Here is a 13,445-nt window from a genome sequence, read left to right as displayed (position 1 = left end):
TCCGGTGCAGTCTGCAGGAATGGATTTTAAGTAACTTTTTCTCTTTAGTGCATGAGAAATATTCCCCAGGCTGAGCCAGGGAACTCAGCAAATCAGTTTTAGTTAGATCCTGAGGAAAGACAAAAGGAAATGCTAAACATTAATGACCAATATGATGATCTGGTTCATTTCCTAGTCTCTTGGCATACTCTGATAAAAATAAAGAAAAATAGAAAGATAAAAACCCTGCTTAAAATGGGACAAAGAAGTCCCTTTTTAGAATAATTGAATTTTTGAATTTTGCCTCAAAATATTTTTTAGAAATTTCAAGTCCAGGAGCTTTTTACTTCTAAGGCAGGCACTGGAAAGACTTCCTGAATATAACTACTCTCTCCCACATCCTTCTCCGAAAAAGAGCAACAACGAAAAATCAGAGGAATGAAAAACATATGGACAATATTGCCGAGTGGAATAGACAGTATTTCTGGTAACTTATAAAATAAACATGAAGAAGGGGATGAATGTTTGGGATAGCGCCTAGGACCTTTGCTTAGGTCAGCTCTTCAGACAGATAATAAAATGTACCTGTCAAAACTGAATATTTAAGTGAACCTCAGTAAGAAAGAAATTAAAGGTTAACCACAGGGACAGTCACCATGCATATTTTTCAATTGCGCATCATAGGAAGAAAATATTTCCAAAAGATAATGAGCACAGAATAAACCATCGACTTGAATTTTAATGGGTACTAACTATATTCTGAGCTGAATAATTTAGATATGTCAACAGAAATAATCGAGAGACGGCTTTCTTTGAATCCCTTCCTGACTATGTGGATTTTTTAATGTGAGTGGCAGTGTTCAGATACCCAACTGCCAAAGGGCTGACCCTTCAGGCTAATGAGGAAAAAGGGAGATGACAGCGTGATGTATTCTTACCTTCTGATTGAGTCTCCTATGGGGCAAGAAGTCAGGAGGTCACATCTCTTGTGCCTGCCTGGGCAGCCTTCTCATACATTACAGCCCATGCTTTCGCCCCGTTATTCAGTATTTAGCCATTTTTCCTGAAAACGCAGTCCCCCAAAAGTTAAAAATAGAGTTGTTTTCTGGCATTTGTCCTCCTTTTTATCCAAAAGGGTGAAATGAAAAAAAAAAAATGTTTACTCCTAGACAAGAAGTGCTGTATTTCACAATATGTAGCATTGATACACGTCCTACACAGGCTGCCAGAGAAAATGCTTAGTCATTTTTCTTTGAGGCATAGAACCCTGATCATGGAAGAAAATTCTTCAAACACTGTATCTAATGCTGTCAGAGGCCCTTTCATCCCACGTAATAACTAATTCAGTAATGGAAAATGATTTCAGAAAGCAGCACCTGTTTTGGGGACAAGAATAAAGTCCTGGTTTGTGCAGTTGATGCTTCAGGGAGGAACGAACATACTCAGAATTGTGTTCATGCTCTGAATTTGGCAGAAACAACAAACGCTGGTTAAGAAACTGAAGAAGCTCGTGGTTGGGTGAGATGAAAGAGATTCATAGTGTCTCTTTTTTACAAATTAAAGCTGAGACACTGGACGAGATTCCCAGCTGGTGTAGCTCTGTGCTGCTCTCTCAAAGCTATTAAACATGTGTTCATTATTTTTATAAACTGAGGTCACGGGCACACAATTATTTCTCTTGTTTAATGGAGGTGCCTTGAGATGCTGCCATTTCGCAGTTGCTTGTTTCTGCCCCTCTGCAGAAAGACGCTCCCCTCTTCTGCAGCAGACCGTGCAGGAGAGATGGCGTGAGTATTTGTTTCTGTGCAAAGTTGGCCAGTTTAGATCAAACTACGTTCGTCAGCACTTTGAGCTAATTGGGCTGACATTACACTGACACTAGCAAGGAGGTGGTGACATGATTTATTGCACTGCTGAGCTGGGTGGGAGGGAGGACGGAGAACTAGTGCATGGTTGGCGTATCAGTAGCGTATGGTCAAGAACAAGTGGGAGCATCAGGTGCTTCAGCATGAAAAGATGCTTCTCGTGCCTTGAAAATCTGGTCTGTTGTCACGATGATGCCACATTACTTGTGCTCAGTTGAACGTGATCTCTCTGGAAGAGCAAACCAAAACAACCCTTGGCTTTCTTAAGCGTTAACTTCTTATTAAACCTAATGAGCAAATGCTCAGCTAATCACAATTATTTGATTTCAGACTACAAAGTTTCAAATCAGTTTCTGCATGTATCTGGAAGACAGGGAATATATACAGGAGTTTTCAGCATGCGCACACGGCTTCACAGAATGAACAAAAAATGTTTAGAGGGTAAAAGTTGTAGGATTTTGTTCTCCTCTTTCTTATGGCTGGAAGTTGAAGTTAGATGATTTGTCTTGGAGGTAACAGAACGAGTGCTTATTCACCTTTCTGTGCTCCCCTTTCAATTCAGTGCACCAGTCTGGATTTGTGTCCAAAGATCACTGCTGGGATACACTACCTTTAAAAGCAACATTTTTTTACTGAACACTTTAGAGGATAATGAGATATTTCCATGCACTTTAAATTATGTAAAGTCTTTATTTTTAAGATTAACTTTTAATTTGATTAACCTTACCTTTCTATGCCAATAGTTAACAGAAAAAGTGACTTCCTCAGTTATCAGTTAGATAGAAGATAAAAGTGTGGGGTTTTGAAACATGAGGTAACCTGGCAGACCTCTACCAATTAAAATACCTTTGCATTTATTTCTTATCTCACTTCACAACCTGAAGTTTAGCTTTAATCATATTATTAAAGATTCTTAGTTCTTACCAGTGTTTTGACTAATTAGTTGATCAGACAGAGCTGCTTCTAGCCAAATTAAAAACAAAAAATTATCTGCCGTGGAGATTCCTGTAACTATCAACAATTCATCTTTCCTTGTTGTTCTTGCTTTTGCCATTACTATTCTCAAGCAGGTTTTTCTTTTTCCTGGGTGTGTTATCACTCACTTGCTCAAATGATTGGTAGCGGAAGATGAGGAGAAATTCATTAGGAGATGGTCATTTTGAATCAGCCCAGAAGCTATGATGAACGTTTGCTCACTTCTGGCAGGTCCTCTGTGGCCCATCTGGAACAAATTAGTTTTCTTGGCACTGGTACTCACACTGTAAACTCTTTGGGGCAGCGTACAGTAGCTGGCACTAGCCCTAATCTCTTACTGAGCTCCCTAAGTACTACAGCAGTATAAATAAGTAGTAATTAGTTCTCAGGAATCGCAGTCCCACATGGTAGCCTGAATCAGGGAAGGATTAGGACAAAGCTAGAAACTTAATTTTTCTTCTCTCTCGGAGGAATGGAGGAGTAATGTGGGCATTTTTTTTTTCTTGAATCTTCAGTCCTGTTTTCCTGGGGTGGAAGCTTCCTGCCTTTGGTCTCCATGCAAAGGACCTGGTGTGATTTTAGTAAAACCTCTTCCGACTCTGTAGCTAGACCGAGCTACATGTGTGCAACATCACTCTGGATTGGGACAACATACAAACGTGTGTCCAGGCAGTGAAACTACCAGACCTATTTGCTGCTTGATCAAACATCAGTACAAATTTGGTCTGCATCAGGCATGAGTAGGTCATAGAATCATGGAGTATCCCCAGTTGGAAGGGACCCACAAGGATCATCGAGTCCATCTCCTAAAGAGTTGGATTTCGTGTTTATCTTCATGTTTGTTTCAGATTAGCTGGATCGTGTATTGCAGTCACTGGGATGGCGTATGCCACGTACGGTGGGGTACATCTGACTTGCATACACATCCGAACAAGTCATACTGCGTTCCCTTCACAGCCAGTGAAGAGTGAGTCATCGGGGCTGATGGAGTCTAAGGAATATTTTACTTCATTCTCCATTTGACACCTACATTTGATCACATGAATCCTTTTGTTGAACAGCTGGCTCAGATGTAGACATCCACTTTACAGAGATTTGGGTTGATAGAGTTCCAGACTGAGACATCTGAACGAGTAGGTGTCTCCATTGACGCTGGCCAGCTAAGCTCTTGTGAGACAACAGAGATGTAGTCTGCTGCCCCTGAGGCCTAACTCACCCTAACACAGACACCAGGGATGAGATCCAGTTTCCTAAACGTAGGTGTCTCCCATCATTAGGTGCCATGGGCGTACCTCCATTTACTGCTTCAGAAATCCTCCTGTAAATCCTGTGCCGCATCTGCCAGCCCTGTGTAGATGTCTCAGTGCCTTAGGTCTTCCCAAATGTCACAAGGTGCCTGTGGTTAGACACCTGTGTCCTGCCTCTGTAGGCCGGCCGTGTAGATCATTTTGTTAACTCCACTGCATTGACTAGATGTCTGCTTACTGTAGTAGGAGCTTCAGTACCGAGTGTGCATAGAAAGACCTAAAAGTAGGTTGTTTAACCTCAAAATGAGTCCTGTGCCTGCTATACCAATTGGTTTGGATTTGGCCCTCTACTGATCTGACTGCTGATGATGTCGTTGTGGTCTTCTGGGAATGCCGTACTCCGCAGTCAGTCATTGCTTTGGAAGAAACTTCTAACTTTTGCAGGGCCCCTTGCATCTCAGCAGCGGAAAGGTTTAAGGCTAGTTTTGATTCCTTGTTTCCTCCCCAGACCACAAGTGCTGATGAGAGTAGTGGCTGTACTAGTGACAGCGATGATGTGGATAGTCCGCAGGGTTGTTGGGAAGGTTGTTGGTGAGGGCATACTGTGCTGTGGGCAGATCTGGGCGCACACCACTACCTGCCTTCCTGGCTCTTCTGCCATATGACGAAGGAAAGGATGAGTGCTGCAGAGACTTGTGGAATGAAGGCAGGGAGAGCTCCTACACAGGCAGAACTTCAAACAAGAAAAGTCTGTGTTGAAGCTGATGTGCCTGACGTCACCTTTCTACTTGTCAAGAGCTTTGATAAATGCTATTTTAGATGTTTCTCCATGGTGCAGCTAGGTTGGGGAGAAATGAACTGGGGGCTTCACTTGCTGCTCACCTCCACCCATCACTTGCATCAGCGCCTGCCTCTGTCCTTCTCTGGACGCAAGTACGCCTCGGTTGGAGTTAAGCAAAAATAAGGCAGGCAGCCCAGGGAGGGGGGGAGGAAGCAAGAGGGGAGGCTGCTTAATGTTCTGCTTGTCCAGACGCAGCGCCGGAGGGCAGGAACTTGTACCCAGTGAGGAGGGGAGATGCCAAGGACACGGGTCAGGAGAACAGCTGTGACCGCTCTGAGCGCTCACGTGGATGACACGATGCTGACACAAGTTTGCTGGAGGTCAGCAGAAGTGATCAGCACCAAAGCCAAAGGGAGCCCGGGCTCTGCCAGCTCGGGTGATGTTGCTGCTTGTGAAAAGCCAGGCTCCTGGGCAGGAGCAGCAATTCAGGCAGGGTCAGCAAAGAAGCCCGGTACCCCCGGGGGCTCTAAGAGGTGTGTGCCTGCTGGCTACAGGACCCAGCAGTGAAAGTCAAAAAAACAAAACAAAACAAAAAAATGGTATAGAAGAAAACAGAAACAAACAGCTCATTCCCCTCACATCTGACGAGTACAGAGAGCTTTCCTCACCAGAGGTGTTGGCAGCTCAGGCAATTTTCAGATCTTTGGCATATTCTTGAGGTGCCCTACACCCCTGCAAACCTTTTCCAGTGGTTTGCCTCCCCAGCCCCCTGTGCCATGGTCTGTCTAGTCATCATGCGTGTTCCCATCTTCCTAAGTAAAAGCATGGTGCCCTTTCAGCAGGGGGTGTCCAGAACACTTCCCCAGCTAACCCACAGTTGTTGATGTCCTGGTTTGCCATATGACCTAATTCTTCACAGCAGGCAAGAATCCTCCTGGTCCTTGACCATGTTTGTAACCCATATTGGAGCCCTAACCTCATCCCTTCACTGTTCTTGGTGGTAATGTCCCATCATTTCTCAGGGATGTCCTTTGCAAACATTTTTCTTCCCCTGAATCCAATCAAGCCCTGTACCTTTGGGCAGCTTGGTGCTTCTGGTTGTAACACCAGAGTTTCCTTTGCGGTTATGTTTGGGTCTCAGCTTGGTGACCAGTGCTGTGTCTTGCTGTCGTTTGGAATCAGCTCTGGGCTCTGTACCATGATGGACACTGAGGTGTTTGGGGACAACCAAGAAAAGGCCCATTACCAGTTAATGTTAAATAAAAAAGAAAACACGTGGGCACGAGCCTACCTGTGAGAGTAGGGATGGCCCCGTGAGGGTATCTTGAGAAGATGGTTTCAGGGTCTCCAGAGAACAGAAGGGAACTGGTAAGATGGTCTTGATGGAAGGAAGACCTGTACTGAGGAGTATCAGGTGCCCTTTGTTGGGTCTGTTCTGGGACTGAAGTTGACTCTTCATGATTTTTCAAATAAATTCCATCCAATGGTAAGGCTTTGTGCTGATTCGGTGTTTTGCACCTGCAGTGACTTTAACCCAGATGTAGACGCTGTAGAAATGGATTTATCATCTTGTGGAAGCAGACATTTATTCAAACATTGGCACATGTTGAATAGTGATAAGACTGTTGAAGTTAAAAATTACTTGAGTGTCTCGCTGAAATGGTGGAGCAAGATATTTGTTGTAAAGATATGGATCATAAATGGTTCGGTGATGAAGGGAGATATATAAATGTAGAAACAATGCAAATCCTCTGTTTAATTTGGACAGGTTAAATCCCACTTTTTCATAGGATGTTTCTTGCTAAATTTAATTATTTCAATGAGAGTGAATATTAAAGATTCCTGATTAGAATTTGCAGTCAGATTGTGTCTGAATAATAAGTGGGGATGAATTTAGTTATTGCTAAGTTGTTAAATGGTGTTCAACCATGCATTTAACAAGAGTTCACAGCCATGATTTAGACCTTTAATATAGATGTTGATAAATGCAGTCTAAGGGAAGATGTTCCTGGTTATTCAGGACATCGTGGGGGACTTTTGCCTTAAACCAAATCTGTTCTGAAATCAGTGACTGCTGAAGATCTGTCTTCTGGTTTGAGCTGTGCCACAGCTTTGCTGCATGACAGAATAACACAGAATTTCATTTTCAGTGCTCCCATTTTACCACTGCTAGAATAGGGACAAGAAATTCACTTATGGGAAGGTAATGTTGAGATGTTTAATTTCTGAATATTTCTGGAGTACTTTGAGATCATTTCAAGGAGCTACTGAATTGCAAAGTGCAATTATTTTGTTTTGTTGCTTGTTTAATTTTACTGATTTTCACGTTCTCTTTGGCAGGTGAAGCCGACCAAAGACTCTGTGTACTTTGGAGCACTTCTTTTCCTCTACACAGGCGATTTCTATCTGAATATCAAATTCCATGAAGACAACTGCAGCAGGGAGCTGCCTCTCTCCTGGTTCTGCCTTCCTAGTGTCCACATCCGTGCTATGGAGCCTGTGGCTGGAACTAAGCTGTAAATGCACTGTGCGCTATTTGATTAACAACAGTGCACAAAAATGCTTGGCACATCCTCTGCTTGACCCCAGCTTGTTTCTGTCCAACCCCAGGCCACAGTCCCTACTTTGGAGGAACAGCTGAACGCGCTCTGATTTGGCTGATAGTCATTTGGGCAGCTGCTTTAGCTAATTTCAGAGAGAGAGACAGATTATAACTATGCTCGAGTTTTCCTCTGTTTCCAAAAAACCTTTGAAACTGCTAATATATGCATCATACTTTCATACTCCCCATTGATACCAGTGGATTTGAAAGGGACTTGAGGGCTGAATTTAAGGGGGCTGAACTTAACCATGCGTTTGAAGGCCTCAACTCCAACTTGAATAGTCTCTTTTTAGCATTTCAACACAAGTTGAAATTTCTGAATGAAATTCCTCCTGGCTTAGGCTGGACCTGTGGCATGTAGCCTTGAGGTGTAGGTTTTCTGTTAGAATTGTTCCCAGGCTTGGTCTTTTTCACTTGTTTGCTGATTATTTGGTGTCTTTGGTGGTAAATAGCAATAGAGATGCTTTTTTTTGTTACTGAAAGTAAGAATAGCAAACGTGCCTCCAGTTATTCTGTTCCTCCCCTGAGTCCAGTGCCACATGCTCCTGGTAGAGTCACGCTGCCTTTACTTTGGTAGATCTGTGAACAGATGAAAAAAGGCAATGAAAAGCTTAAAGAGTTTTGTCCTTGAGAAAGGAAATAAGTCAACTTTTGGGTTGCCTGGGGCTTGCCTATGAATTTGGGCTTTCGTAGTTCTCTTTAATACAATCACAACCGATTGAAATGTTTGCAGACACTTAAAGAGCCACCAGAATTAATCAGCTGCCCATTATTATCACTTTGCATCAGTTTTTGCAAGCTCTTCTCATCAGGTTTTTCATGCTAATAGACTGGGTTTGATTATGTGGTTGTTTTGTTCTTTTCTCTCTCTTTTTTTTTTGTTTCTTTATTTTTTTGGTTTGTTTTGTTGGAATGAGTAAGCTTAATTATTAGGCAATTAAGAGCATGGAATTCCCGACCATAAAATACCTGACGAACATATCGGAAATTTAACCTATTGTCTTTCAGATTTTTTTTTTTTTTTTTTTGCATAAAGAAACCTGAATCTACCCCATGTAACGCAGGGAGATGTCTGACATGTATGATTAATACAGGTTTCACACCTGTCTGAATCTTTTCTTAAATTTGCATCCTGTAGCTCTTCAAGTTCATGGTAGAATAATTTCAGGGATGAATATGCCAAAATGCAGTAGGGGCCCTCAAGTTAGCTCTATATGTGTTAAACCTACATGCACAACCTCTTTGCAGATTATTTTTGTGTAGGCTTCATCCAAAAGTGGACGCACTTGCCCTGGTCCATCCTGCTCATGCTGTGGAGCACTAGATTGGATAGCCACTCGTTCTGGCTCTCTGCACTGTGCTCATTTGTACTTTTAGATGTGACTGGTGTTTTCCTTAGGAACGTGACGCTGCTCAAAACTCAGTCCATTGCATGTTTGGAAATTACTGTAATGTATTCATCCTAAATATGTTATTTTTAAATTTAGGAGACCTATAGCTATTGCATGGTAACTGTATTTCCAGCACATCCAGGGTATTATCTCTAAAACCGTATTGTGGTAATGCTATCAGTGTTTGTTCTGGGGCTGTGTCTCCGTACGCAGCTTCCACACAGAGTGGAAGTCTTCAGACGTAGCGTGATGGAAATCTGAGACTGACTGAAGATTTACTTGCAGAGATGTACTGCTCTGCCAGCTGCCAGCACACAATGTCCACTAACAAAACTGCTCCTTTGATTGCACAGTGGCTCTGGGCCAGAGGCACCCTTGGAAAGAGGGGCAAAAGCAGCCGAGCTGGGCATGTTTTTTGTGTCATTGGAGGCCGGTTCTATGCTATAAGGCTGAATTCTCTGTCACTAGATAGACATATACACAGAAAAATAAGATCCCAGGAGAGCAGGAATTAAACCAGTTAATCTTCTCCATGAAAGCTTGCTTTTGACATGTGTCTCTGTACTGTGTTACACAACACTGTTGCAGCAAAATCCAAATTGGGTTTTATTCAGTATTCCCAGCAGGTAATCTGCAGATGCGAGGCATATAGCTAAGGCTTTGTAGGGACCACACTGCATCCGAAACAAAAATATTGTGAAGCAGATGCTGTTGTAGTGAGGATCCTTCAGCTTACCTGGCTACGGGATCATTTCCTAGTATGTGTTTGAGAGTATTCTCTGAGAACAGAGGGAATAGTTCCTGTGAAGCCTATGCTGAGGTGCAACGCTGCCCTTCACCTACAAAGGGGGGTGATTCCTAGCCTGCTGAAGCTGCTGGAATGGGAACAGGTTTTATTATAGCAAAAGATAGCTGCATATTTCCTAGGTTTCCAATATGCCATTATAAATCTGCCATATGTGCTCATAAATACAAGTTTTATGTGTGAGCTGACCCTTAATGGTCTATCTGTTCATTATACAGTATACCACTCTGTCCCTTGTCAACTTTGATGCTTAGTTGCTTTTGGCATTTATGATACCTTTCCCAATTTTCTTACACTTCTACTGTCTTGGAGAGAGAGATGGAACACAAGAAATTCTTCCTTCTGGGGATCATTTGTGACATGTCCAGAAGGAGAATGTTTAAGTGTCAGTGTAATTTGGCAACGGGGGAGGGGACGGCACTTGAAATGAGAATACTGCATCACTTTTGGTTTTCTTTTTAATGGAAGCTTTCACTGGAATTGCTGTCAGCTTTGGTCCTTGCAATGGCTTGAATAAAGGATGATACTTTTCTGATCTGCTCTCCTTTTCTGGAACTGAAAACTTGTTTTTCTCTTTCCAAACCACCCAGCTATTATTTTGAATGTGAAGAGCCAAACTGTGCGTTGTTACACAGCTGTAAATCTGATACGATCCTACTTGGTTGAATTAAATCATTCCTAATTTAAATGACCGTTGCTGAGAGCAGAAGTTGGTCCAATATATGTATGCATTGGAGAAACGTAAGTTGTGTAAATTTAACTATCTGAATAAATACTTATCCTGTGTTATTTACACCTCTGCCTGTCTCCTCTGCCTATGATTTGTGACAGTGTTGTGTGTTTTTACTGGTAATGATAATGTGTCCCTCGACGCTGCATTCGGTCTCTGAAAGGAGAATGTATTTGTGGCACTGAAACTTCAGCTTTGTTCAAATTTTCTCTTCCTAAATGAACTCGGAGCTGATGAAAGATAAATGCTGTATCGTGTGGCTCCTGTGTCCTGTCCTGGGTCAGTCTCCATTGACTGTCAACTGAGGGGAGAAGGGTGCACTCACGTGAAAGATTACTTATGCCTCAATATCCTTCCATCCTCCACAGAAACAGCGCAAAGGCAGGACAGAGGACCAGCTATGGAGGCAGTATGTTTAGGAAGACTGGCTGGAGGCACTTGTTTTGTGCACGCAGTCAGATATCCAGCCCTATTAGAGTTCCTTCTGCCAACGGTCCCGAGGCTTCCACGTCTGGGTTCGCGACCTAGAAGCTCTTATGCTTTCCTTAGCGAAAGCCAGATGCACTCTTCCTCTGGCTCCCTTTTTGGATGTGGACACTTTGTCTCTTACTTACAAAAAAGAGACTGTGCATCCATCCTACTTGCACCAGCAGTGCTACTACTTGCAGAGCAGTGCTATCTGCCAGGCCCCAGGATGTTAAGCGCGCCCTGTAGTGCTTTGGGCTTGCAGTTCAGCTCTTTGGGCTGGGCTGGGATTTGAGGGATTTCCTAGAGAAACATGCTTTGCTGCAGAGGTTTGTAAACCGGGCACGAACCTATGGATAACACTAGTGCTCTTTACTAGGTACAGAAAAAACGCAGATGTGGACAGTTTTCATGTTCAGTGTTCAATGATGCATTTACCTCTGTGGTTTAGACCATTCTGGGACTTAGGTCAAGGTCCTTGGGTTGTCCGACATCTTTTTATTTTAGTTCTTGGTTTCTCATCTCTCTCTCCTCATCCTTCCCACCAAATCCTCTAGTCGCTACTTTTCTGCTTTCTTTTGTTTGGTCCCAACAGAAAAGATTCACATACCCTTTTCTTTTTCTCTCTCCTTCTGCTGCATTCCCATCAGACCCCACCTAACACTTGGATCATTTTCAGGCAATCTTTTCTTCTACAAACCATATTTCAGTTGTTAAACTGGAGTTTGGCTCTCACATTCTGTCTTAAAGCATCTTGAGATCCTTCATTTGAATGGGACCTTATCTATTTTATAACCATCTGGTTGCTTGTTGGAGTTATACTTAGGTTACTACTTTCATGATGCATCAATTCCACAACACCAATGAAACTCATGCTGTATGTAGGTGAGACGTCATTTAACATACATTCATTTTGTCTCTATGTTCCTGACTCAGCAAGACATTTAAACACGTGTTTAATTTGAAGTACATGAATAGACCCACTGATTGCAGCTAATTCAGAGTCTCACATCTGCCTGGAGAGCTTGCTAAACCTGTGCCCAGATGCACAATCTGTATCTGAACCTGTAAATTCGAGATCAAGGCCTCTGTTTCATTATGTTGTACAGACCATCATATTCTTGCATCACCACTGGCTCCCAGAAGCTGTGGTCCGTATAGAAGATTTCAAAATTGGGCACCGTCATGTTAATGCTAGGTATATACAATGAGTCTGGGAATGCGGAAGAAACTTCTGAGATAGTATGTGCTCAATGCATTCCTACACCAAACACAGTAAGGAGCCTTCAAAGCATAAATCATACGAACAGACCACCTTGGGAAATCATGTTACACCCAAAGGCTGTGCCCAGTAGCTGCATAGTAGGTGAGAGTGCTCCTCAACCTCCTGCTTGCAGTTGTGCATCCAAAGGCTCCTCTCCCAGGGGCCGGTACCATCCCAGGCTGCGTCCACGTCCTCTCTGCCTCTCCATCTCTGCATCCACAGGAAATCTTCCCTGTTCAGAAGCTACTTGGCATAGGGGCAGGTATATGTTAACAATGAGGACACACAGCTAAGAGGGAGTGCTGGGTCCTCTGAAGATAAGGATTCCTTACAACCCCGTGTTCTCTGATATCAGGAGTGAATTAGGGCAATTTCAACCCCTTTTTGGCATGTTGTTGATTTGAACAAAACAACACTGCCAGAAAGAAACTAGGGCAGCTATTGAAATGGTTTAACAATGAGTATCTTGAAATGGCTATGAGGATGCCATCACTCATCTGTGTCAGAAGCAGGGCCCTTGGGCCACCCAACGTCTGCCCACGTACTTACAGAATGGTCCAGGCCTATGGTTGAAGTCATGCCGTGCTAATGATGCTTTGGTATAGGCATCTGCCTCGCAACTCCTTTCCCAGCAGCTCAAATCCAGAGCATGGATGCCATGCTTTAGCCACTCTAAGTGCGGCATTTCCAGTGAAGACCTAGGCTGGGGCCGTAGCTGCTTGAGGCTGTGGGGAGTTAAACATCTCCGGGACCAACCCAAGATCTGCATCACCCTCTACAGGAGCACATTTTGGACACATTCCTAATTCAGGATGCCACTCATGTTGCTTTTCTATCAGGTGCGTGGTCATAGAATCATAGACTCGTAGAATCATTAAGGTTGGAAAAGACCTCCAAGATCATCTGGTCCAACCACCCCCCTACCACCAATGTCACCCACTAAACCATGTCCCTAAGCACCACGTCCGACCTTTCCTTGAACACCCCCAGGGACGGTGACTCCACCACCTCCCTGGGCAACCCGTCCCAATGCCTGACTGCTCTTTCTGAGAAGAAATGTCTCCTCATTTCCAACCTGAACCTCCCCTGGTGCAACTTGTGCCCATTCTCTCTAGTCCTAGACCCACTCCTCCCAATCCCTTTGCCAGATTTGCCTCTCTGTGTGGCTGCACCAGATTGAATCCATGAAATGATTTGGGTTGGCAAACGTGTGTGCGTACATATGTACATGTGTGAGGGTTACTAGTATGCAACTTGATCATTGCACAGACTGTGGAACTTTTCAAGGGCACAGCATCCCTCGCAGACATGTATGCAGTGCTCTTTGGGCAGCAGTGGGGT

General features: G+C 43.5%; 1 protein-coding gene across 4 annotated transcripts in view; it reads left to right on the top strand.

Annotated features, from left to right (window-relative positions):
* Positions 1-10,444, top strand: part of TRAPPC9 (trafficking protein particle complex subunit 9) — a 468,771-nt gene extending 458,327 nt beyond the window's left edge. For all 4 annotated transcript variants that reach the window (XM_048049625.2, XM_048049614.2, XM_013193341.3 and 1 more), the window contains one exon: positions 7,188-10,444. In XM_048049625.2, the coding sequence (XP_047905582.1) occupies positions 7,188-7,367 (180 nt within the window). In that variant the 3' untranslated portion in view covers positions 7,368-10,444. The remainder of the gene's footprint in view (positions 1-7,187) is intronic.
* The last annotated feature ends 3,001 nt before the right edge of the window (positions 10,445-13,445 follow it).

This window comes from Anser cygnoides, chromosome 2, assembly GCF_040182565.1.
Source record: "Anser cygnoides isolate HZ-2024a breed goose chromosome 2, Taihu_goose_T2T_genome, whole genome shotgun sequence".
Lineage (NCBI taxonomy): Eukaryota > Metazoa > Chordata > Aves > Anseriformes > Anatidae > Anser > Anser cygnoides.
The sequence above is the reverse complement of the archived record's forward strand: the minus strand, read 5'-3'. Positions and strand labels throughout refer to the sequence as shown.